Below are 27418 nucleotides of genomic sequence, written 5' to 3'. Positions count from 1 at the left end.
ATTGACAACTTAACATTACATTTTAAGCACATGCACTTTACAAAACACCTTTTCACCACACATGTATGTACAAAACCAGTTTGATATACACGACATACAGTTCTAATACATTTGTAACAATTTATTTTTATTTTATTTTATTTATTTTACATTTGTTAACCGGGAGAGTCCGACTGGATACATGTCCATTTTCAGCGGAGGCCCGGGGAGAAAAGCTCATGTACATAACAAGTGTAAATACAGAGGCATGCTTATATTGAAATATAACAACATTGTTACTTGTTTAATGATATATTCAAACATTTTGTTTTCAAGAGGTCAAACAGGAAAGGTTGGAAGCTGATAGTTGAGAACGCAAATAGAGATTGCATATTAAAAGGGGAACAAATAGCCTTAAAGTGGGCTAGCACACATGATATAATCCTTATTACAAATCTTACCAGTAGATGAGAAACGTATTAATTCTGGATAGTTAAAGGTTCAGAGTTATTCTTCTAGGATGGTTCTCCTATATGATTTGTGCTTTGAATGGGGTTAGTCAGGGTTTAAACACAAACAAAGCCAATGTGTTTTTAGGTGTTTCTTTAGGGATATTTTGAATTGGGATAAGGAGGATAAAGTAGTAACCATCTTTTATAATTCATGTTGATTTCACAAATGACATACGATTGTTTACAAAATTCCAACTAGCTGTGCTGATAGCATATTCTTTCATCACACTTCTTCCCCCCTTCGAAGACTCAAGCTAGTTTTTCAAGTGACCCTAGAGAAATGTTGCTTTAGATGGATGAGCCTATCTGGGAATACATTACCCCATACCCTTTCTTGACATCCCATCTGCCTTTGCATTGCTGACCCCATTAATGTGTTGCACCATCATATCATATGTCTGCAACCATAGGCTTCACCACAGTAACTTGGGATTTTGCTGGCTGGCTCCCTGTAGCCATAGATCCCCCTCAGAATCCTCCAGCCTCCTACTGCAAATACTTAGCACCAGGGCTGTTCTCTTCCAGTAGGGCACATTGTGGATACATTTAAGCACAAGCACATTACAAAATACCTTTTCAACACATCTGTACAAACCAGTTTGATATACACGTGACATACAATTCTAATACAGCTGTAACACAAGCATGTTATATAAGTCATGTTGATATTCACAAATGACATAACTATTTACAAAATTTCAGATAGCTGTGCTGGCAGTATTTCCTTTCATCACATCATGAATGCAAAAGTTCTACAAATGTAAATCATTTTCTGGCCCACTAAACCTCTCAAACCTTAATTTTCCTCTGTTGGCTAATACACTGATTATTTACAGTTAGCAAACATGCCATGTGTTGATATGATGAATGTGTATGACATTATCCTAAAAGCAGTCATTGCAGATCACAGCAATCCCCCAAAATGGGATACATGTCTAGAGTCACACTTTGCATAAATCTGTGTGTTGCATATATATATATATATATATATATATATATATATATATATATATATATATATATATATATATATATATATATATATATAGTCATGTTTGAAACCTGTACAGTCTACTGCCTTCACATTTATGTTGCCTGTTGTCCTACCACTTTGTGTAAAATCTACCTTGGACTAGTCATAAGTCTGTTATGATAATGCAATAAGAAGGCTGAAACATGTGTACACAGGTAGTGGGGTTTGGCTTTATTCCCCTTAATCTGTCCATAACACAATTAAAAAAAAAAAGTCATGGTTATTCAGAATTGCCTTATAGGTAAAACATCTGATGTCCTTAAGGGGTCATTTACATCCATCCCATGTGCCTCTAATACAAGAGGTTTAAGGAATCACACAGTGGAAACTCTAGCTTGACTAGATATTTCTTGTACTTTTTTATTGCTTGGTTTGTCTGTGTGACCTTTTTACTCATTGTTTTAGTTTCCTCCCTGTTTATTGGAAAAATAGGATAAGCACATAGGTTTGGTCACCCACACTTGTGTATAGGGTGGATATAGCAAATGGTTTCCTTTTGAAATGTTGGCACTCAAAATGCCAAGTGACAACATGCAAAAAAAAAAAAAAAAATATATATATATATATATATATATATATATATATAAACAAACAAATAAAAGTTTGAAAATGCAGGAGAAGACTGACTCTCAAACACTGCACGTCTTCTTTAAACGTCTTTTTGTCTTTTTTGCAGGAAGGGAAGCCCCACCCCATTTACATATACAAAGTCTGAGATCAGCATACAGCAAAGAAAAGGGAATATTCTGAGAAATGGTCACTAATGACTTAGTATATACAAGTCCATTTTTCAGCCATTCAGTCCCAATGTTTGGGACTCACTCTAGCCAAATGGTTACCATACCAAACTGCAGTAGTAACTTTAAAAGCCAGGGTAGTAAAAAAAGGTGGATAATACAGCAAGAATAGGAAGTAAATTAATTTAACACACCTTTGAAATTATTTTTTAGCACTGCAAAACATATTGTAGCTGCAAAAACATGCGAGTTTCTCTTCTTGCTTTCGTTGCAAATGAAATAATGCAACAAAAAAAGCCCTGGTCTGCAGAAGAATAAAGCAGCAAGCAAGTTCTTATTACCTGGGAAACTATAATCTAAAATGCACAGAAAACTGAAGCCTTTGTAAGCAATGAACAAATCATTATAGGTGTAGCCATGTGCTAAGGTCATGTGCTCTCTAAGATGCAAATGTGTGCAGTCAATTTACCATGACAGTTACCAGGACTGTGATTAAAGGGCGATGTAAACAAAACAAGAGTACTTGTACTCGTAGTATAAGGCTGGTTGGGAAACCTTTCCGATAGTCCTCATAATGAATTAGTACATCAGAAAACTGGAGGGCTTGGTAAAGTAAAGGTAGATGCTACAGGGAGAAGAGACTACAAATATAATTTTTTTGGACAGGTGGTAGACAGATTTTAATTCAAGTGGCCCAAAGGTAAATTCCTAACTTTAGACCACTATAACAAAAGCTATACAAATATTTCCATACTAGTACTCAGAATAATTAATATTAAGTGACACAATCGGAATAACTATTATTAAAGTACGATAAACAGTGAATGGTTTTAAAGGTTCATATAATGTTTCTCTTTCTATATTACCCATTTTGCATTTTTAAGTAGCAACTGTTTTGTGGTCAGGTCTCAAGAGGTGAAGATGAACTCAATGCCCTTAATATTGCTAACAAAACAAAAACTCAGATAAAGTACATAAAACCTCATTATTCTTTTAGGTGTAATAACATAACAATGGCAGATGGTGTTTGTTTTATTATACATCATTCTTATTTTGTTTCCTGTTTAAGTCCCAAATATGCAAACATTTTGGAAAAAAAAATTCTCTTGTGCTTACCCATTTTACTAAGTAGGTAATTGTTCCAAAATTCCATCTAGAAAACAAACAAAATTCAAACAAAAATGTTATCTTGAAATATGATGCATATATTAATGCAAACTGACAAATACTTCTACAATAAATACAAAGAAACATACACAAATCATAAAAATGTCATCTGAAATTAACTAAGCAGCTGAGATATTTCAAAAGCATAACTACTATTCAATGTATAGCTTTGTGAGAGAAGAGTGTGAAAAATACACTACACTACACGAGAATGCTGAATAGTGCATGTATGTGTGTGTGTGTGTGTGTGTGTGTGTGTGTGTGTGTGTGTGTGTGTGTGTGTGTGTGTGTGTGTATATGTGGGAGGGTGGATCCTCCCTTTCCACAATGTGTAGCACTCTCAGAAAGTTAGGGCATTGCAGAGAGCTTTACCATCACACAGAAACAAAGAGCTTTGTGCAAATACAATATCAACATATTCACTTCACAGAAGAGGCAGTTGCACTGATGTTTTCCATATTTTTGCCTTAGACACAGATATTTGTGCACATAAAGCATATATGCAGCTACATGCCTCTTATGTACTAAAATTAATTTAAACATGCTAGCATTACAACCAGTGCATAAATTAAACGTGTCAAAGAAACCCAGAGCTAAGAAGTATTTTATTTTAGTCTTACTTCTGCCTATCAGTATCAGCCATCCCAGCAATGACAATGAACTGAATACACTGTTTTCTAAGTTTTGATTCCACAATTGCTTACTAAAAATGTGTTTCACTTGTCTTGTCAAATAGATAGGCTATTACATTTTAGCCAAATGAACCTTGTTCTATCACTTAAAAATATTTTCATTTCCCATTTAAATAACTTTTTCCACATAAACAAGAATAAAAAAATACACTCTCTCTTTCTTCAATTCCATATTTTTGGAGTGTTTTTTGTCTGTGCTAGCCAACCATGATGGATGTATGCACCACAGTTGGGTGTGACATGCTTCAAGGAGCCTGCACTCAGCTAGTCATGAACGTTCTGTGCGTCCTTCCTCACATTCCTGCCTCTGCTCTGTCAAAGGTGGACACTCCCATTCCCTTGCCAGGTAAGTCGGCTTTCCCCACAGACTGACACCCTATGGTATCCGGTTTTGCTTGTCTCTTGGCAAAGAATTACTTAGTGCCCAACACCTAGAAGCTTTACATCTTTCTGACTGTGAGCTATGCTGACATTTTCTAGTATGGCTCTAACACCACTCCTGTGGTTGGTAAAGGAACCTGCATCATTATGGGAGTGTCCTATTCTCTCTCCTGATGTGCATATGCTCTTCCACTCCCACCCATTGAGACCTACTGAACTGCCTCACAAAATCTATGTTGCCTGATAATACATCCTCTGTCTGCATAGGACCAGATGGCTGACTGGGACCACCATCTTCCTCTCTATAGGATAAAGTGAACTGGCAATGGCACACATTCATACCCCACCAGCCTGGCTCTTCCAGTTCCCAGACTGCTAGTCAAACACGGTTCTTCTGGGTTGCAGTCAGAGCTTCTTTATGCCACAAAGCTGGGTAACAACTTCATAACTCTCTATTATAATCTAGATGGCTATTGCACAAAAGATAGCAATACCACTTAAATTCTATTTCTGAAAGGATTTCTACAGTGCTGTACCATAGCTGCTTCCCAGTAGATACGGGGCGCAAGTTTGGGGATGTGAGATTTGTAACCCATTTAGGGTGCTATTCCTTGACTAAATGGTTACTGATAACAGCTAACAGCACTGTGTCTAACTGCTTTGATAGTCTGCAGTAAACAGCTTATTTGTGCTCCTTGGAATACAACCTAATGTTACTGACTATGTCTCTCTTGCATATGAGATAACTTGGTACTCCCTTTTTTTAAGCTTTCCAGCTTACAAATACAAAAATATTCATACATATTTCCAAACTGTATAGGTATACCTGTTTTGCATTTCAAAAAGTCTGCTGATGACTCTGCCTTTTTGGATTGAGTACACCCATGAGGAATCTCTATAAAACATCACATAATGAGAGCTACTTGTTCAGCTAGCAGTTGTAGAAAGAAAATGTTGACTTTTTCACAAGAAACTTGATGGAATCTCTTGAATTCTTTGCTTCATACTGATTTGGGATACCATCTGGTTAACCACCATGACAATAAGTAGGCCACTTGTTAAAAATCTTCTTTTTATTCTGTATTTCTCTTTCTTTTTAATGACATATGACCTGAGTGGTTTGTTGTTCTTTGACTATCAGTAGAAAAAGAAGTTATGTACTTACCAGAATGTTCCATGTTTGTAATCCATCTCACCTACATTCTTGCTGAATGGGTTCGGAGCAGATTCTTGGCTCTGACTTGGCCGATACTAAGGCTCGAGAGCTTTTACTGGCTCGAGGCTAACCCCTATCCCATGGTGCATCATGTCAATTCCCCAGATCTTGTTTGCAAGTAAGTAACTACATACATAATAGAAGCTATACTATTAATAACTATGTACATACAAACAAAAGCACTTTGTATTACTATCCATGCCATGTGGATGGACAACTATAACAAAGCCAGACAGCATAATGGATAGTCCACCAGTTCCTCCAGGATACAAGAAGGGGGAAGGGGAGTGGGATGCAAGAACGTAGGCGAGATGGACTACAAACATGGAACATTATGGTAAATACATAACTTCTTTATGTTATGTAGTCCTATCTCACCATAATTCTTGCAGGATGGGACAGCTTCCCCAGCACCTTTATCCCAGGTGGCTCAAGCAAAGAGAATCTTCATCACAGTGGACCCAATGGATAACCTGTCCCGGGAGGCCAAATCCAATTTGTAATGAGTGACAAAGGTATGAGGTCTTGCCCAAGTAGCTGCTGCACAAATGGTATCAATTGGGAGTTTTGATCTGAAGGCATATGAAGATGATACTGCTCTAGTTGAATGACCTTTTACTTTAGCAGGTAGGTGTTTCCCAGTATTTTTGTAAGCAAATGAGATGCAGTCTGAAAGCCATTTAGAAAGAGTAACTTTTGAGATGGGCAAGCCTTTGTTTTTGTCAGAAAAGGAAACAAACAATTGATCCGATTTCTGAAAATCTTTAGTCCTGTGCAGGTAAAAAAAGGAAAATTCTGTGGACATCTAATTGGTGTAATCTGTATTCTGATTTATTACTGTAATTTGGGAAGAATACTGGTAATTCAATAGTTGTGTTTACATTATGTTCTGAACATACCTTAGGGAGAAAGGAAAAAATTAGTTCTTAGGGAGAATCTATCCTTGTGGAATATAATATAAGGAGGTCGAATGGTCAGGGCTTGCAATTCTGAAACCCTCCTAGCAGATGTTATAGCAACTAAGAAAAATGTCTACCAAGACAACAGTTTCAAGTCAGATGAAGAAGATGGTTCAAAAGGTGGAGAAATCAATGAGGTCAGAACTAAGTTCAAGTCCCAGGGCTCCGGAGATTGCCTGATTGGAGGTCTGAGAAGGAGGAATCCTTTCAAAAAGGGTTTGCATAAAGACTGGGACATAATTGGATTTCCCATGTTCCCAAAATGATAGTTACAGATGGCAGCTAACTGAACTCTAATGGTAGCAGTTGCAGCTCCTTCTTGAAACATATATGCAAGGAAGGACAGTATAGACTCTATGGGAGCTGAGTAGGGAACTATGCCTTGTTTAGCTAACCAAATGGTAAACCTTTTCCATTTGCTGGAATATAATTTCCTGGTAGAAGGTTTGTGTGAAGAAATGAGGATATCTTTAACCGTAGGAGAAAGGGAAAAACACCTGGCTATTCTTGGAACTGGAGCAGCCATGCTGTCAATTTCAGGGTTTGGATGGTAGGATGGAACTCTCCTGATTGATGAATCAGAAGTTCTGGAGATGGTTCCAGAATCCATGGCTCCTCAAACAGACAGGGCCACAGGAAGGGGAAACAGACTTGGTGAGGCCAGTAAGGAGCAATGAGGATCAGGGTACTCTTCAACAGTTTTGCTTTCTGAATCACTTTTGGTATGAGAGGAAAGGGTGGAAAAGCATAAAGAAATCCCGGAGGCCAAATGTGGACCAGAGCATACCTGGGTGACATCCCCGGATGGGGAATGAGGGCAAAGTAGTTGCTGCATTTGGTGTTCATGTACGTGACAAATAGGTCACAGCAAGAAGAGTGTCTGGTCAGAGAAGGTTGTCTTGGCACCAATGAAACAGACAGCACCGATACAGAAGAAGCAGAATCAGAGCAAGAACTCTTTGGCTCCGTCGCTTTAGATTTCTTAGATGGTTCCGAGGCTGGAACCGATGGAGATTTCCTTTTATGAGTCTTGGGGACTGTCTGACCTTGTTCCAGCTGTTCTTGGAAGGAACTAGCCATAAGTCCTTTATCTATTAGTTTCCTCTTCCTTTCATTAAGAACCCTAGTACTGAAGGTGTGACAGAAAGTACACAGTTCTTGTAAATGAGCCTCCAAGACCGTACACAGCTGGTGTGACTTTCAGTCAATGCCATTTTTGAGAACATTTGCTGCATTTTTTTAAAGCCAGAAGGGCGGTGTTCTTTATGTTCTCTGTCCTTATCTTTGACATATTTCTACTAAGAAGAAAAACAATACAACAACAACCCAATAGAACAACTATCTAAGGAGAAGAGAAAGTACAGTTGTGTACACTTACCATAAATGTAGATGTGCGAGTGTATTCACTGTTGCAGTCATTACATTTGGGTAATCTGTTGGCAGGTTGCCCTCAGTCGGCCTGATTAACAAAGTCTTGGGTCCTGCATCGGTTGCTGTCCCTTCTTCCATGATGTCAGGACGTCAGGGGTATAAAACATGCAGACGATGCCATTACATCAGTTTTTCTTGCCCCAGATGCCAGGAGCCCACCAAATGGGGAACAAATAAAATTAAAAACACAAAAATATACCTCCAACCAAAAGCAAATACACCAAAATGGGCTTTTAAGCATAGTAAAAGAAAGTAGAGGTACAGCCAGAGAAAAATAGCAGGCTGGAAGGAGGGTAACCAGGACTGCAACAGTGAATACACTCAAACGTCTACATTTATGGTAAGTGTACACAACTGTACTATGTTCTTCATGTTTCACTGTTGCAGTCATTACATTTGGGTAGATTCCCAAAGCTATGGTTGGTTGGAGGGAATTATACAGCATTAGGACCAGCTATAATGCCCTGAAGGACAGCTGTGGCAAAGCCAGCTCTGGATTTAGAGAAAAGTGGTAAATGGTACTGTTTGGTGAAAGTATGAACTGAGCTCCAGGTAGCAGCTTCTAGAATGTCCCTGGTAGGAACACCTCTAAGAAAGGCTGTTGAAGTAGATGCAGCCCTGGTGGAATGGGACCTGATCCCCTGGTGGGATAGTTTTTCCATGGTGCTTATAGCAGAAACTAATACAATGGCTTATCCATTTGGAAATGGTTTGCTTTGAAATAGCCTTTCCCTCTGCCCCGGCAGCAAATGCTACCAGCAGTTGTTCAGATTTTCTTTGAGATTTAGTCCTGTTTAAGTAAAATCTAAGTTGTCTGTGTACATCCAATGAATGCAGAATCTGCTCCCCCTTGTTCTGTGTATTGGGAAAGAAAGTTGACAAATGAATGGTCTGATTAAGAGCCACACTGGATACCACTTTAGGCATGAAGGATGGGTTGGTCCTGAGAGCTACCCTGTCCGCATGAAAAATGATGAAAGGCTCCACTGCCATAAGAGCCTGTAATTCGGAAATCCTTCTAGCTGAAGTGACTGCTAAAAAGAAAGCTGTTTTCCAGGAGAGAAATTTTAAGTCTGCAGTAGCAGCTGGCTTGAAAGGCGGAAGAGTGAGTTTCTCCAATACAAAATTAAGGTCCCAGGCAGGGGTTGGAGCTCTCCTGGGTGGTCTTAAGTTTTTGGCCCCGCTGAGATACTGCTTTGGCAGAGGATGAGAGAAGAGGGGTGGTTCTGTGTTGTAATGAGCTGAAATGGCTGAGGCATGGACTTTTATGGAAGAAAAGGACAAGCCCTTGTGAAGCATCTCAGTTAAGTATTGCAAAATCTGAGGAATGTTGGGCACTGCTGTGCTTATCCCTTGAGATTGATTCCAGGCACAAAATCTTTTCCATTTGTCAGCATGAGATTTTCTAGTACTAGGTCTTCTCGCCTCCAAAATGACATCCATCACAGGTTTGCTGAGGGATGCTAATGGTGAATTTAGGTGATTAGCCATGCTGCAAGATTCAAAGTTTGGAGCTGAGTGTGCAGAGATTGGTTGTTCTGCTGAGACAATAATTAAGGTTTCTGAGGTAGGTGCCATGGTGGAAGGTGTGACACACTGCGCAGGAGTGGGTACCAGTGTTGGAGAGGCCAGTCTGGAGCAAAAAATAATTTTTGGCTTGTTCTGTTTGACTTTTAGTAGAACTTTGGAGGGCAGAGACAGAGGGGGAAATTCATAGACCGATAGGTTTTTCCAGCCATTTTGATCATTTGTTTTTTTAGGCAAAGGGGCCTGCTCATGTGGCCTAGGCATTGGTTTTTTAGACATAGGTCTTGATTTTGGCCTTAGTTTTGAAGATGGCATTGGTCTAATATACAAATCTGTAGGCCTGAAAACACCCTCAGAAGCCAGTGCCTGCACAGTGGCTCTGGACCCATCCAAGGCAGAGACATCCACAGATTCCATAATTGAAGCATCTTGCAGCGTACCGGACTCCGAATGGGTCTCAGTAGAGGCATACGAATCAGAAGTAGTGGGTATCGGGGGCTGCAAAAGCACCTCACTGAGTACCGGCAAACTGGCGACTGGCTTAGGAGAAGCGTCGGCAGTTTTGGACCTCAACGCCCTGTCTCTGTCTTTTTCTTTGCGTTTTTTTAGGTATTCCGGTAGTCAGATTGCTAACCAATGACATTTCTGGATAATTAAAGCGTGAGCCAAAATATTTAGAAGCAAAAATGTACTGACGTTTGATAGTGCATTGATTAAATAAAGCACAGAACTGACAGCAAGGTATGTCGTGGTCAGGGCCTAGGCAAGGAATACAGTACAAATGGAAATCCTTATGAGGTATTTGTTTCCCACAAGTAATGCAATTAATAACTTTTACTGACATCGGTAAGGAGCAAGAAAAAGTTTCCCCAACGGGGTACTTAGCTTTGTAGTTGAAGACTTCGGATCTGAAACTTGAAAACGAAAATTTCAGGAGTCAGCCGACTGGCACTTGCGAACTGCTTCTGCTTCGGGCACTGCGCGTCAAGAAAGACTGATGTAATGGCGTCGGCTGCATGTTTTATACCCCTGACGACTTGACGTCATGGAAGAAGGGACAGCAACTGACACAGGACCCAAGACTTTGTTAATCAGGCCGACTGAGGGCAACCTGCCAGCAGATTACCCAAATGTAATGACTGCAACAGTGAAACACGAAGAACATCATTTTTTTCTTTTTTTTTTTTTTTAATAGAAGAAGGACTAGCACTCAAACAGGAAAGGCCCTCTAATTTAAACGGGCAACTACGGCCCTCTAACTAAAACAGGCCGTACAATCCTTAAGAAAAGGGGACAGGGGAACAAACACTCATTACAATCACCCAGATAATAGGAAACACTAGCTAATAGAAAAAGTGAAGAAATATGGTGAAAAGTATAGAAAATTATCTAAAACTTTTTACTTAGCCAATGAGCCAGTAAGACAACCTCGAAGCTTTCGCAGCAAACAAGATCTGGGGAATTGCCGTGATGCACTATGGGATAGGGGATAGCCTCGAGCCAGTAAAAGCGCTTGAGCTATAGTATCGGCTGAGTCAGAGCCGAGTTTCAGCCCCAAAACACATCCAGCAAGAATTACGGCAAGATAGGACTATATAACATTAAATGTTAAATACAAAGCATAACAGTCAGTGAGGACTACTGACAGCATAAGGCGACAGTGACAGTGTGCAGATCTCTTGTTCTACAGTCCTGGCATCAAGCAGTTGACAGACACTTTGCACCCCTTTCCTAGGACCGTGGAGTATAACTAATCTAAATATATTTAAATGTAGGGATCTTCTTTACTGTGCATTCAGACTACTGGCAGATTTGGGAGTGTACAAGGATGGGTGTCACGCGTAAGTTATATGCAGCATAGTCTGATGTTGGATACAGCAGCTATAAAGTGATGTTGTGTGTTCTATCACTGCTTTTTTTTTTAAAACATGTCAATCCAATGATCCTCTTCAGTACAGCTGTACTGCTGCAAACAGTATAACAGCACATTTATGCACTAAAAAAAGAGAGTCTTCTTAGTCGCTTGGAAGGATTGAGGAACAAAGATAGTGAAATGGCTGCAAATGTGGGGGTCAGACTGGTGTATTTAGCTCCAATGATGGTTGCCTTGGACCTGTATCTATTGGAAGTTAACTGGCAATTTTGGTGTATAAACATCTGGAAGTAGGGGCAGTAGATGAAAGGGAGAATGGAAGGACTATTTTGTTTTAACTTGTTTACATCATTTTATATGGATACACTTCAACAGTAACACTGTGCTTGAGACTTGTTTTATTATACCAAAGCATATTTTGTGGTATCATCTAAGCACACATTTGGTCTACTCTATCACTTTTACATTTTTACTGCTGGAGTTTATATCCTATCTGCCAAATTTTGTTAGCCTTTTCATGGAGAAAGCTGCTTATTCCGTCCTGAAAATTTTACCATCTTATCTTTGGGAGACTCTGCTTTACGGATTTAAAATCTATAATACCTATATTCTTTGGGCAGTGCTTGTTACTACGTTACATTAAATGTAACATTTGTTTTTAGTGTAGCATTGTTAAATTATTGTCATTGCTAATTTTAAAGAGAGTCATGTTGTTCAGTAGGACTTTTTTTGTAAATCATTATATATTTTCACAGTTCTTTAACAGATCATTATAATGTTTATACTGTTTGAGTGATGGTGTTTTGTAAACTGCTTAGTAATAAGCACTACAATAAACTTAACATGAACAAATCAGCTTTACAGTATGATACAGTATGATAAAGGATGTTTATTTTTATTTTTTAGAATTATATGCAGTTAATCTGCAAATAATTGCCTGTATTTTCTGGCTCAGAGATTATCCTACCCCATAGGCGCTTTGTGATTCATGGCCAAGCCTGTCTGATCTCATTTATATATGCATATGTATACAATTCAGGGTTCATCTTGGAGTGCTTGCTTGTACATGATTTCTGCCAATTATGTAGGGCCTTCAGTATGAATTCTTTGGTTAGTACCAGCTTTCTGTAATTGTGCACCATACTTATGAATCTAGCCCTTTGACTTTAACAACTTCAGCATTACTAGCAATTTTCTTGAAATGTTTCACCTACCAGCAACTTCAGACAGGGGCAGTACTATGTCGTTAAGTGGTGTGCTTCAAGGATCCAAAAAAGCCATGAAGGGATCCTTCGCTTCCACCCTCTCCTTCCTCAGCATCATTTTTCAAGTTTGCATAGTTCTATTATTTTATTAAAAAACAATATCCAGGGTTGGAGTCACTCAATTACAATTCTAATATTTTTCAAATAAATGAAATTTTACTGAAAGAAACTGTGGGGCCACTGTTTGAAATCAACTAGTTAGGGATTCCATGGCATGAAAATACTGGATATAGATTAGTCATTCAAAGTCCAGCCACTAGTTAATCCAGAATAAATGAAAAGGCAGTTATGTAAACTCACAAACATTTTATTTCACTGTGGGGTCTTCAGTCTGCCCCCCCCCCCCCCCCATGGAGTAAATGTCCACTATAACTCCCCTTAATTTAATCAGTTTCAAGCCTGATGCATCTTGGGGAAAGGGATAATGCCACCTTGGAGTAGTCTCACTTCTTTCATTCACCTGCAACAAAATTGTTCTCAGATCACAGCTGGTCTTTCATCATTTGAACATTTTCAGCAAATCCAGATTTGAATAGTAATGCAACTACTACAAAAACTGTTCCATCTCACAGTAACGTAAATAAGAAATATGTACTCACTATATCAGCTGACTAATAAGGGACTTCTTCTCACTGGGTGTACAGTTAGGATATTTCCCCTCTCCAACATTCAGTATTGCAGCTCCCATGTGCTGGGACATGCATGTCTCCTGATGGAAAATGCTGTATTATCACATGCCAGACTAAGGAAGCACATCTAGGCCTTATACCCACCATTTGAACACATGAAAATGGAAAAAAGCACAGCCTGTAAATTCAAAGAAAAAAACACAAACTGGACAAAGATACATATACAAACCCACCCACAAGTCTGTGGATGGAATGGAACACCCATATAGAGCAAGGGTAATTGTAACTGTCGTCCACCAGGGAATACCCCTTCAAAGATCAACTGACATGCTGATGACATTTCATACCAGGAGTCTTCCTTAGAGGGTGAAAAAACTCCCAAAGCAGTAATCCAAGGAAAGACAAAACGGGAATTGTCAGAAGGGTAAGTCCTAGAGTACAGCTTTGCCAAGAAGACCTGAATGATCCAAGTAATAATGCCCGGTAAATGTGGGACTAGATGACCAAGTGGCTGTGACAGAAATAGAAACACTTTTGAAGTACATAAATAAAGCAGCCATGCCCTTGGCTAGAAGGGACTCTGAGAGCAGCATTTTTCAATGTGTGGAGAGCTACCTCATAGCAAAACACAATGCAGTTAGCAATACACTTGGAAAGGATTTGCTGTGCATATGCAAGACTTAGCCTCCGTGGAGCAAACTCATATACTGACTTCAGGTAACACCTTAGCTATCAGTACATTGACAGGGTATTGAAGGGGGCCTTCATTCCCACACAGTTTCTGCTCCCAGAGACATAATTGAGAAAAGGATGGACCAGTTTATGTACAGTTCTTGAATCACTTCTGAGAAAAACATCCAGTCAAGTGAAACTCATTCCATGAAAGAGCAAATGTATTTCCATTTTAATAAAGACCTAAATCTCTAACGTCATGAGTGCAGATGTGATGGATACCATGAAAATCATCTACCAAGAGATAGACTTCACTGCTGCCGAACCCACAGGTTCAATGAGAGGATGGGTAAATAAGTATGTCAGTCATGAAATTAAAGTCCCAAGGAAGAGAAGTGTTCTTTAAATGAGGATAAAGAATGAAAACTGAAACCTCTTGACCAGTCATAGGGTAACATTCCTTTCACTTAAAATATCATGATAAACAGAAATACCTAAAAAAAGCACTATGACCGTGGAATAAGAGAAACTCAAATCATACAGGTACCTGAGACAGGTCACAACAGCCTGCAATTAAACAACTGGAACAATACAGGATACCTCTTTTCTTAGCAGAGAATCTATTTCTCTTAGCAGAATACATGGTCAGAGTACTTTGTGGGGGCAGCAGCAATACAATTCCCTGGAGAGTCAGCATATGGTACTTTGCATACAGGAACCGCTGACTAAAGTTGCTGAAGTCCAATATGACCTAAAAAAAATTCTCACCCTTCAGAACCAGAAAGATGGGAGATGAATATGTTGATAAAACTGTGACGGAAAAACATTATCAGTGGCCTCCATTAGAAGTAAAGTATGGTCCTACCCCAAGAACTCTTTACCGATGGCTTAGTGTTTGAGTGAAGATCTTACAAGGAGGAACCTAAAAGAGCTTTAAGATTTGTCTGACCTTACTGAGTCTACAACTCACTAGTCCCTTTTGATGGCATCTAAAGTCAAGCCAAAGTCTGCCCCCTCCCTCACTCACACATGCAGCTCTGGACAGTGGTCAGGAATAAAGCTGTTGAATACACACAGTTACCCTCCTGAGATTTAACTGTCTCAAATGGAGGAGGCAATGCTGTCTGACATGACAACTTCCCTAGTCTATGAGAGAACGTCCCCTTTCACTCTGTTTATTCTGAATTAGAATACAATGTAGGGACTGGAAGGCTCATGAAAAAAGTTAAGAAAATTCTCCACCAGAGACAGGGCAAGCTTCTTGCTTTGAAAATATTCAACCTCATCTTGGAATGCCTAGTCAAGGTGAAGAACTTACACTGGTAGTGGGTGACCAGAAATACTGTCTTGAGGTCCTCCTTTTATGATGAAGCAAGAGCCATGGCACTACATGCAGGCACATTCAGACTGTTAATTTTCTATTCATGTCATTACTGCACTCAAAATTACAATATGCCACATGACGGGCCCATAATGTAAGCCATGGTAATGGTCTTAACCATCTCCTCGTAGACATTAGAATCAAGAGAGCTTTTCCTGTGTTGATACAATGAGGAGGACTGGACATCTGGATAATTAAGATAAACACCGGATGAATCCAAGCTTTAGAGTGGCATAGTAGAATACTGTCTTGTCCACCCCGCCAAAGCCTTTAGTTGACAATTTTATTTTTATTGACATTTGTTTAGTGGGAGAGTCTGACTGGGTAATAAATACCCATTTTCAGTGGAGATTCAAGGAGAAAAGCTGCAGAAAGTTATATAACAATAAATAAAGCAGTAGTATAAAAGTAACTGAAAAAAGCGTGCACATACACACATTTTATATATATATATATATATATATATATATATATATATATATATATATATATATATATATATATATATATATATATATATATAGGTTCATAGGTTCGTACTAGACTATCTGCCCAAGGGCATTTATAAGCCTAGCCCAGAGTTTTTGTGGCTTTCGCCACCCCTTTAGTTTGAAGAAAACTATGCCCATTGTTTTGCTGTGCCTCTGTCAAGCAGAGACACTGAGGTAATCCCTGGGGTATATCTGCGATCTCCCATCCATTGGTCAAGATTTCTCTTGAACATGGCCAGTGATGTGCTCTGCCTCACATGTTTTTGAAATTGTTTAGTAGTTTGTAGTTAGTTTTTTTTTCTCCCCGGCCTCCAAAAAAAATGGATATATCCAGTTGGACTAGCCCGGTAAACAAATGTAAAATAAAATAAATAAATAAAATAAATGTACCGGGATTTTGTTCCACAGCATAGGGAGTCTTTGGGTGATGAATCTGTCCCTCCAGCATGTCCTATTAATGACCGTGTCAAGGTTTAAGTCTCCCGCCCTTGTAGTTCTGAGGGATCTAGATTTTTTGAGGTGAAGCATGTTCATCAAATCTGGGTTTGACTGGCCTTGTATGTCAGGCACAGGACACCTCTGAGCAGGCGGTAAGCGACTGAATAGAGCTGAAGTTCTTTCAGTCGGGCAGCATAAGACATATTTTTGAGACCCTTTACCCTTTTGGTGAGGAACTTTTGGGGCCTTTCCAGCTGCTGCAGGTGTCGGGTCAGATACATTCCGAATGGAGCATTGTACTCAATCATTGATCTGATGAGTGATGAGTACAGGGGGACGATGACCTCCCTTGATCTAGATGTGAATCCCTTCATGATCAGGTGGGCAATGTAGAAGGTCTTCCTAACTACTTTAGCAATGTGAGTGTGAAACGATAGGTTACTGTCAACCTGAGTCCCCAGATCTCTGATAACTTCTTCTGTGCTCAGTGGATTGCAACCTATATGGTAGCTAGGGGTAACCTTGTTTTTCCTGAAGGGTATGACTATGCATTTCTTGGCGTTTAACTTTAGGCCATGGCTCTGGCACCAGTTATCCATTTCTGTGAGACCCTTCTGAAGGATATCTGTGTCAGATGTGTTTTTGACTATGGCGCCCAGTTTGCAGTCATTTGCAAACTTTGTCAGCCATAACCCTCCTGTGTTTGCTTGTACTTCAGAAAAGTAGATGCCGAACAAGAGTGGGCCCAGGACTGAGCCCTGTGGGACCCCACTTGTGACAGGCTTTGAGTCTGACATGGCGCCAGTAACTCTGACCCTGTGGGTTCTGTCACTTAGCCAGTGACGTGTATATATGTGTAAATATATATATATATGTGTATATATATATATATATATATATATATATATATATATATATATATATATATATATATATATGTATATATGTATATATGTATATATACACACACACGCACATTTTATATATATATATTTACACACACAATTTGACAATGGAAACATAGGATGTAATAATAATAATAAATAAATATGACTCTCAGTATTAGTAGCATAGTCTATCATGCTAGGAAACAGAAACAATATATATATATATATATATATATATATATATATAATACAAATCCCCCATAAGAATGGGGAGAGAGCAGGTGTTGAAAGGTGCAGATTGTATGCTGAATAGTTAGTATGAATGTGAAGTATTTGTGGATGTAAATCATAGGGTCTATATCAGATTATCGACATTTCAAAATGTTGAAGCACCTTTATTTGACACAAAAATGTTGAATGTTGAGTTTGTCAAACAGCCAAAACATTGATTTCTTTCCCTTGGAAAGAAATTGGTTGGCCATTCTGTCACACGTGCCCTTTCCCCAACTGTAGTGCTGTCTTGGAGTTGGAATATTTAGTTGGGGGTGGTAGTGTTGGGGGTTGGGCAAAGCCCCCCACTTAAATACATTAGTTTTTATGTTGTGTTGTCTGTTGGCCTTCCGATTTCTTTCCCTTGGAAAGAAATCAGTGTTTTGGCCGTTCGACAAAGTCAGCGTTTGACATTTTCACCCATATAGACACAGAGACTCCCCATACTCTGGAATAGAGTGCCCATACATATCAAGCAGAGCGCCTCTTTGGCTCTCTTCAAAAGGAACCTTGATGATTGGATGGGAGACCGGAAATTCACCCCGGGGATCATGTAAGTCACCCTGCTAGACAGGGGCCTGGAGAAGTAAATATTGTGGGAAGAAATATCAAGGGAATTGTTAAGGCTTGGCTTGCATAGGCCCTAGGGCCGATAGCCTAGTACCAACCTATGAACCTATGAATAAATGTGCTTCGACATTTTGAAATGTCGATATTCTGATATAGACCCAAATCATATAGGAGAGGTACACAGAGATAGCCATGAATTAGTGAGAAAATGTTTGCGACAGACTTAAATTCATGGAGGCTAGATATAGTTTTTGACTGAATTTGGGATAGAGTTCCATACTATGGGTTTGTAGTGTGAATATAGACTGTCTCATATATTTTTTTTTTTGGTTTATAGATTTCAAGCAGTTTTTTGTCTTGAGAACACAGAGTGATTTGGGAGGTAGTGTTGAAGTACTGAACAGACAGAAGGTCAGATAGAGGGGTTATGCAGTATTTTATAAGTTAAAAGAAATGTCTGGGCTAGTTGATATGGGAGTTCTAACTAGCTGAAAGCACATAACACAGAACAATAATGAGCTTTATGTGGCAAGTTAGCTGCAACCTATCTTATTATAGCATTTCTCCAGCTGTGATTTAGGAGAGATCTGGATGTTAGTCAAAACAGGTGAGCCATACAGTACAGAAGATAAAAGATAAGGAGTTAGCTAGGGTGATTCTAGTAGGTGTAAGGGTTTTTTTGCTTTATATAGCAAACCTATCTTTTGATGTGTTTTTTTTTTATATACAGTTTTGTATGTGAAGATCAAACTAAGTTGTCATCTATGGTGACTCCAATCAATTTGATACAGGTAACTCTGTCAGTAGCTGCATTGTTAGAGAGGTGATATGGAAGTTACTTTTAGCATTAGTATGGGACTTGGGGAATATAGTAGTAGCTTAGTCTTCTTGAAATTAAGTAAAACTTGGTTTTGATTTAGCCACTGCTCAAGTGAGTTGAAGGCATTTTGTGTCATGGACTGTAGTTGTTGTGGGGTGTCACATGAGCAGATGGGAGCTAAGTCATCTGTATACTGAATAAGGTAAGCTTGGTGGGAGGAGGTATACAGGTTATTGGTGAAAATGTTGAAATGAACTGTACTGCAAACAGACCTATGATGAACACCTGTTAACTAGAATAAAAGGGGAGAGAGAGCGACACACACAAGACAGCCATATGACAGATTGATATTTTTCAGATAGGTAGTTAGAGAACCATAGAAGAGTTGGTTTGAAAATGCCATTTGAGTCAGAAGTTTCTCATGTGACACTGTGTCAAAGGCTTTTTGAGAGATCTAGAAAAACAGAAGAGGTACACCTTTCTTGGTATCTAACCTTATTAATGGTGTCAGAAAAGATGAAGAGAGCTAGAGTGGTGTTCTGGCCTGGTAAGAAACCATGTTGTGTTGGGGTTAGATCATTTTGCATTGAATGAGCTGCTTATGAACACACTTTTCCAGGATCTTAGAAAGGGAATACAAGTCAGCAGTTGGCCTAAAGTTAGAGATCTCAGCAAAGTTACTTCCTTTATGGAGAGGAATAGTAAAGATTTTTTTCCAAAGGGCAGAGACATGGGAGTCTTGAACAGATCTATCGATAAGAATTAAGAATGGATATACATAAAGTCTGCAGTGAGCTTAAGGTACTCACAAGTAGGGAGATCATCAGCAGCAGGAGGGCAGGGCTTCAGTTTCTTCAGTAATTGTCTAACCTACAATGTTGAGATAGACTGGAGATTAAAGACAGGGATGTCAGGGCAGGAATGATTTTGTGGTTGAATAAATGGTTGGGGATATCTGGAGGTAAGATAGGCTATAATGTTGATGAAGAAAGTGTTATTTGGTAGCAGTTTCTGAGGAGGATAAGTCTGTATAGGAGTTTGGTAAGGAAGGAGAGCCAGATGAGGTGGAGGGTCCAAGGGCTGGGATGAATGACACTACAAAGAGTGATTTTAGAAAAGAGAAAATTGGGATTGGTTAGTTTTATGTTTAAAGTTTATGAATTTATTCCAGGTTATGTCAAAATGAACTGAATCATTAGACGTTTTGTATCTGAGAAGGTGAATAGGTTGGACATTAAATAACTTTGAGGAAATAGGTATGAAGGATGGTTTAGCCTAAGTATAGGCAGGGTGGCTGGTAGTGTGACAGTACCATGGTAGGTAGTAAGGTGACATAAAATGAACAGTAGAGTTGTAAAGATGGACCAGTATAATATGTCAGAGAGGACTATGGTATAGTTAAGAAGAAATGACAGTGGAGTATATGGGGTGGGAGGTTGTCATAATGGTTAAGGTGTTTACCTTACAGACACAAGGTGCAAGGTTTGATTATCACATGGGGCAACTGGCTAGGCTTGAAATGGCTCACAAGGGCAGTTAACCTAATACTAGCCTATGAATCTATGAATGAAAAGGAAAATATGTTGAAGGAGAAGGGAGGACACTAAGGGGATAAAGAGGAGAGAAGAACTGGTTTGCTGGAGATTCCAGACACTGTGGTCCCTTATGATAGGGATGGAGAATGGTAAGATTTTAATAGAGCATAGTGAGTTTGAGAAATGTAGAATAAACCATGGTGTAAGTAGGGTGAAACTGTGACTTAGAGGAAGTATTAGGAACAGAATAATTAAGTGGGTGATGTGTACAATAAAAGGTTTGTGGGTAATACTTTTCAGATAATATTCTGAAAAGAAGGGTAATACTGAAGAAAGTCTTCCTGAGACGGAAGATGTGAATATTGTAAATGGGGAAAAGGGGAATAGAAAGTATAGACTGCAATGTTATAACAACAGAGAAGAGTAAATTAAATCAGGATCAGTTGAGAAGAATAAGTGTGGCAGTAAGATGACATAATATTGGAAAACTTTTGGGTAAATGCTATTGGATAATGAGGTCATAGTAGGGACTGGAGTAAGAGGAGGGGATATGAATGAGGAAGGGGAGTAGATATATGCAGTATAAATTTAGATGAGGAGGGGGTGGGTGGGAAATGGGGGTAGGGCAGCATAGTGAGTCAGAGCATAGTGAGGATGGAGTCATCTGGAACCCCTCACAGACGGAGGTATTAGTCCAAGGAAAACAATCAGTGACAATGGATGTAAGGGAAGATTTAAATAGCAGTGTGAGTGCTTTTGCTGATACAATGTGAGTAACTCAAAAGGGCAGCAGAGAAAGTTAAAAAAAAAACATGGAAAGCCATACATTAAAGCCTAGACAAACCACTCACGGGTAAGAAAGCCATATATATCAAGATGTAGTGGCTTTAAGAAACCTGAAGTACATTAATCATTAATACATAAATCTTCCTTTTCCTTAAGCAGTAGCTCTGGCTGCAAAGCTCAGTTGTACAGCTGGTTTTAACAGATTAACTAGTGGCACCCTAAGTTGTCAGTCTATATACTGTCCAGACTGAAAAATCATCCTAGTGGAAGAAAGATAATTTTATGCAGAATGATTCACCACCAATGCCTTTCAATACTGACTGGAATGGGCAATCTTGTAAGCCGATTAAAGAAATGAAGTTGCTGAGGTGAACAAAAACGTGTGAAGATTTTTGAATAAACAAAATTTGTAACTTGAGATCAGTTTCACAATCTGTCATTTCTGACTCATTTAAAATGTGTTTACTTATAGTTAATAAGCTGCTTTAAGGTTTCAGTGCATACCTCATAAAATGCAGATTTGAATAAAGAATCTTACTTGTATAGATCATACATCAGTTTAATTGGTTTAACAGAAAAAATTAGGTCAATACAATATAGTATCAAACCCTTAAACATCCAGCTGCTTTATATCAGTTAACAGATAGTAGCATTAACTTACTTTGACAAACTGTGCCTTGTACTGTATACAAAGCAGTAGCTAACAGTGGTGCTGTTGTTTAACAGCACATGTAATAGTTTTCTAGCTTTCTTAAACACAGAAATGGGTTGTTAAAGGAGGAGCTGTACTCTACACATTAATGTATCAAATTTCTCAGTTCTAAATGCCACACAGTGATTAAATGAGACACCAAATTGCTAGAATTAGTTACATTCTCTGGTAAGGTGGCAGGATGCTGAACTGAAGAAATCACACAGGAATCAGGTCTAGAATACTTAGAGGAAATCTCAGACCACTCATGTAGGGATTACAGGAGACATTCACATTCTTGGCAGCATGGTATGCTGTAAAGTTATAAAGTGCAACCATTGGGCACAAGCTTTAATTGATATGACCCTCTTCCTCTGTCTCTAGAAACCTATTAAAATACTAATCACTACACTTCTATGGAGAAGGCATGGGACTAGAGACCAGTTTGTAAGGACTTATGAGCCTTATGATTTCTTTAAAAGAAGGGATCATCCAAAGGACTGCAAGATGGAGGTTTTATTGTCCTTACTTGTCTGTGAGATTAAGGCCTCTGAGTCCCCTCTGTAAAACAGAGAGAGTGGAGGTGAACCACTCAGACCTGTCCAGGAGGAAGCAAGCCTATTTACAGCATGTGCAGGTTTGAGCATGCAAGGGTTAGCACTGGAAATTAGGGACAAGACTACTGACTTTCATGGTTGCACCTACCAAAGAAGGAGGGAGGGAGGAAGAGAAGGAAATAAGGGCATATACAGGCTGAGTCTATATTATACTGTTGACAGCTGAAAATGTCAACTCTGACTTGCTAGACACCAAAATGTCGAACTACACAATCAGTGAACGGCCAAATCACCAATTTCTTTCCAATGGAAAGAAATCAGTTGGCCAAACACCAACACCACACAAAAACAAATGTATTTAAGTGGAGGGCTTTGCCCCCCCACCCCCCAACGTGGAAGGCTGTGCGCCCCACACCCCCCCAACTAAATATTCTAACTCTGAGATGGCACTACAGTCAGGGAAAGGGCAGGTGTAAGAGAACGGCCAACCGATTTCTCTCCGTTGGAAAGAAATCGGTGATTTGACCGTTCGCTAACTTTGTAGTTTGACATTTTGGTGTTGAACACGTCAGAGTCGACATTTTCAACTGTCTAAAATATACTATAGACCCATACAGGCTCTGATGGTGGCATCAGTTCATGTTCCGTAAGGATGTACTTTCACATCCACAAAAATAGACATTAAAAAATCTTTCTGATATTAAACACCTGTTTTTCAATCCCTGGTGAAGGAAAGTCTTAGTGGAGCCCTGGTGGACCTGGAGAGGACCCGAGGATGGCAACCTTTGGTCCAGAGTGCAAACTCAAGCATGAACCAGAGAGAACTTGGAGGATGAATCCTTAAGTCTTAAGTCCCAAAGAATGTCAGTGCTGACCTCCAAGGATGCACCCACAGTGTGATTGCCTACGGTGAACCCCTCAACAGCTTCCTGAAATTCTAAGTGGTGGATAATGGGTGCATACTCAGAACCTCACCAGCTGAATGGGATGCTACACTAATGAGGTTATTTCATGGATGAACTTGCCTCCTAAAGGATGTGACCAGTGTCTGCTTTGTATAACCCTTTCCTTTTCATTTATTTTTAAATATTTTTTCTCTCCACCGCTGAAGATCACCTCCTCCCAGGGGCCTCTCCTCATCTCCTGGAGCTATCAAATGTTAAAAGCCTTCAATGGGCCTCCTCTGACTCATATTCAGAGCCACTGAGGACATCAAGACACACTAGGACAATGCCATACTGCTGCAGATAAGGATTTTTTTTGCTATGTGCCTACAATTCCATTCCCTTGCCTATGCAAATCCCATCTTAGAAAAGAACATGCAGTGGACATTTGGGGTGTTTTGTCACTGCCTCTGCACTAACTCTGCCAAAGCCCTGCTCCCCTTAGAAAATCACCCCATGCATTCCCAGCCTCCATCAAGGATCAACTGTAAAGTAAGCTCAAATATGCTTCCTACCCCTTAGGATGGGCTGGTCCATTCCCCTCTGCCTGGGCCACTAAGCAAGCTCTGGTTGCCTAGGCCTATACCACTGGTGCAGGCTTTCCTTGTCTTTTCTTAGCACTTTTGCACACCTTGGGACTACTCATGGAACCTGATCACCTATCCTTATGGCTGCCCAAATTAGGCAAAAGATTTACTATCGGTAGCCAGGTTGAAATGGTGGCACTTATGAGGCTGTTTCATGTCATGCTTTTACCAGTACAGTAAAGACAATATCAGTATCTGTCAAAGCTTATGATTTGGCACTCACATGCACATTTTCATGGCTTATGCTTTTTAGGTAGTGAAAAATGCAACTTTTCTACATCATACATCAGGATCAACATTTGAACTGCTCGACTATTAGAAAACAGCTGGTTGGTACAAAGGTGTTAGGCATAGTTTATTAGACTGGTGCATGAGTTTACAGTGTACACTGGCAGTCTAGAGAGACATCCAAGCATGGAAAATGAGCAAAACAAAGCTAGAAGAGGGGATATTCCAATAGCACACCCAATTAAACAATTAGAGCTTCAGAATATTTTTGATTAATAATCCATTGCTAGTACACAGTCTTGACATTCAAAACTGAACTAAGCATGTTCTGGGCTTCTTTTAAAGTATCTGTAGAACATCATGTGGCAAACATTCAATGCCTTTTCTACATTTACAGATACAATTGTTTTCATTATCTTTACTTTTCTACCTAAATCATTTCCAAGAATTTACACTATTTCAGTGTTCTCTACTTGAAGATAAAGGGTACAACTTACCTTAGATTTCAGATGAGGCCTACATTGTTCTGAAATTCAAAAATGGATATCATTCACCCACTGGTGTATTATAAAAAAGGTGGTTTGAGTGGTTACACAGGGTCAACAGCTTCAGGGAGGCAGATGGTCAGTTGAAATAAAGTGAAATATGTTATCTGCTTTCACTGAAAGAGTGCAGCACTGGCAGATTTACTAGAAGAGGTTTTACCAACCTAGCACCCTGGGTAAGATTTTGGTTTCCTTGGTTCACCGGGATGGACTGTGAGCATTATCATTTTTATTAATTGATTTGTTTACAGGGAAAGTACAACTGGGACAAAGCCCATTTTCGGCGAAGGCCCGGGCAGAAATGCTCCAGATGCATGTCTTTGGAAAGTGGGAGGAAACCGGAGCACCCAGAGGAAACCCACAGGAATGCTGGGAGGACATGGACACTCTGCACAGAATCATGTGTTAATTTCATAATAATTAATTTAATCGAGCACTTCCACTGTTTTTATTCACTGCCCAGCTTTGTCCCTTCCCCTTGAAGCAATAAAGAAACTTGACTGGTTGTCATAATGGTTAAGGCGTCTACCTTGCAAACACAAGTGCAGGGTTTGATTCTCACACAGGACAATTATCTAGGCTTAAAATGGCCCATAAGGGCAGTTAACCTAGTGTTAAACAGTAGTGCAAAGTGGAGCATCCCATGATAATGAAATGGTAAATACAGGGAGTCAATGTACAGATGATTTTATACTTAAGTTCTTATAACTTAAAAGATTTGTGTCATTGCCACTATGGTTGTACGGAATTCACAAGCCATACTGTTTGTCATTTTTAACTTCACCATACAAAGTCTGGTTTTATTTTTTTAAGAGGGCAGCTGCAAGCAAGTGATCAGATAAGGTGATATGCTCTGGTAAGATACCTTCATACCTATAAATCACTGTGAATTATAGTGGGTCAGTAATGCCAGGTGTTACGAGTTTCATACTTTTTTTTTTTTAAACATAACTCTTATTTTATTCTCAACAATTATCTTCCATTCTCTGCACTATTTAAAATTGCTCTGGTAGCTATCTGCTTAATATTTATGTATCTGATTTTTCCAACTTCGTTTATACAGGCAGTACAGCCCATTGCTAAAGCTTGCAGTTTGAATGTTTCATAAGTCTTTCATTTATTTCCACACACAGATTTTCCTTTCTCATCTCTCCTGAAGACAGTTTTAATCATTCACCAACTAGCTTTAGTTTACTTTTCTATAATCCATACAACCTCTAAACCAACCCTACCTCATTAACTATGTATAATACCTTTTATTTCTTAAAGTTCTTAGTGAGATCCCACCTTCACATTCTTCTGTTGCTTATCTGTCCTTTTGGCTATGTCCTTCCTTTCTATTCTCACCATAATGCTGTTCATAAGGGCTTTACTACCTTTCCTCTTTCCGGTTACCTGTACTCTTTTCCCTGGCCTCTGTCACTTTCTCTTTCTCAAATTAAATCTATGGCCCCCGTTTATTTTTATATAATATTCCTGTTATTACCCTGCAAATCTCATTCTCTGTAGCTGCTATGACCTGCTCTTTCTCCTCTACTTTGGGGGGGGGGGGGGCATCCCTTATCTTCCATCTTCTTGAATTTTTTTTTGTGACTATTGTCATGATTAACTCAACTAATTTTTTTCCTCCTCAGGGACCTGTTGGTCATTCACCAATAAAAGTGTTTCACTTAGGACAATCACTCCCCGAAAACATATCTTCTACTAACTTTTATATCTGGTTCTTAAATGTCTGCAGTCTCAGGCATTCCCAAACAATGTGTATCCAAGTGTTCCTAGTCCCTATCTTGCACCCCAGTATCTATCACCCTTCGTTACATCCTTACTAATACAGCTGGTGTGTAAAAACAACTATTAAAGCATTTCAACACAAAGATCCTGAATTTCCTAGCCTTTTACATATTTTTGTAATCTTATTACCCCCCCCCCCCCCCTCAGGTACTTCCTTCTGCAACTCACCTTCCCAACTCTCCTTCAGACCCTGTAATTATACTTTCTTCTTTCTTCATCAGTCCATATGCTTTTGAAATCAGGCCGTTTAAATTCCATCCTCAGGCACTTCTGTGGTGAAATGTTCTCACTACTTCTGGCACATCACTTAGTTTCACCCCAGCTTGCTCTGCATCTTATGCCACATAGCTTTCACACCTCCACACTCCTATTCAACATGCACATGCTGATGGTACTCTTCCCTAAGTTATTCTTAGCTCTCTGGGTCCCCATTACTTCTATATATGAGACCAGTACCTTATCATGGCTTGTTTTTTCCTCCAACATCACAGAATTGTTTTTTCTTTCTTTGTCCCATTTTTGACCACCTATGAGTATTACACACTCTTTCCAATATCTCAGTTCTTCATCCTGCCAAATGCTTTTCAATGGCTTTTGCAAGGTATCTAATAATGGGGGCTCCAGCTTCCTCCTTTTTTTTTCTTCTTCAAAATCCTTCCACAGGGAGTGTCCAGAACAATTATCCAGTATATATAAATTTAGGGGGAGAACAAGTAATTGCAGGACCTTTAATCTGATTTAGATCTAATTCAACCCCCCCTTCCTCTGACTACCTGTATGTAGACAGTATAAATTTTGAAACTGAGTCTGGCAGCTGGACCTCT

At 39.3% G+C, this 27418-nt stretch overlaps 1 protein-coding gene across 3 annotated transcripts in view; it reads right to left on the bottom strand.

The window, feature by feature from the left end:
• The window catches only part of PRRG4 (proline rich and Gla domain 4), a 450979-nt gene that overhangs the window by 117461 nt on the left and 306100 nt on the right, over positions 1–27418 (bottom strand). For all 3 annotated transcript variants that reach the window (XM_044059763.1, XM_044059762.1, XM_044059761.1), the window contains one exon: positions 3378–3414. In XM_044059763.1, coding sequence (XP_043915698.1) covers positions 3378–3414 — 37 coding nt within the window. The remainder of the gene's footprint in view (positions 1–3377; positions 3415–27418) is intronic.

The sequence above is a fragment of the Protopterus annectens genome, chromosome 17.part0 (genome assembly GCF_019279795.1).
Source record: "Protopterus annectens isolate FY-2018-M chromosome 17.part0, PAN1.0, whole genome shotgun sequence".
Lineage (NCBI taxonomy): Eukaryota > Metazoa > Chordata > Ceratodontiformes > Protopteridae > Protopterus > Protopterus annectens.
This window is presented reverse-complemented; position numbering and strand designations above follow the sequence as displayed.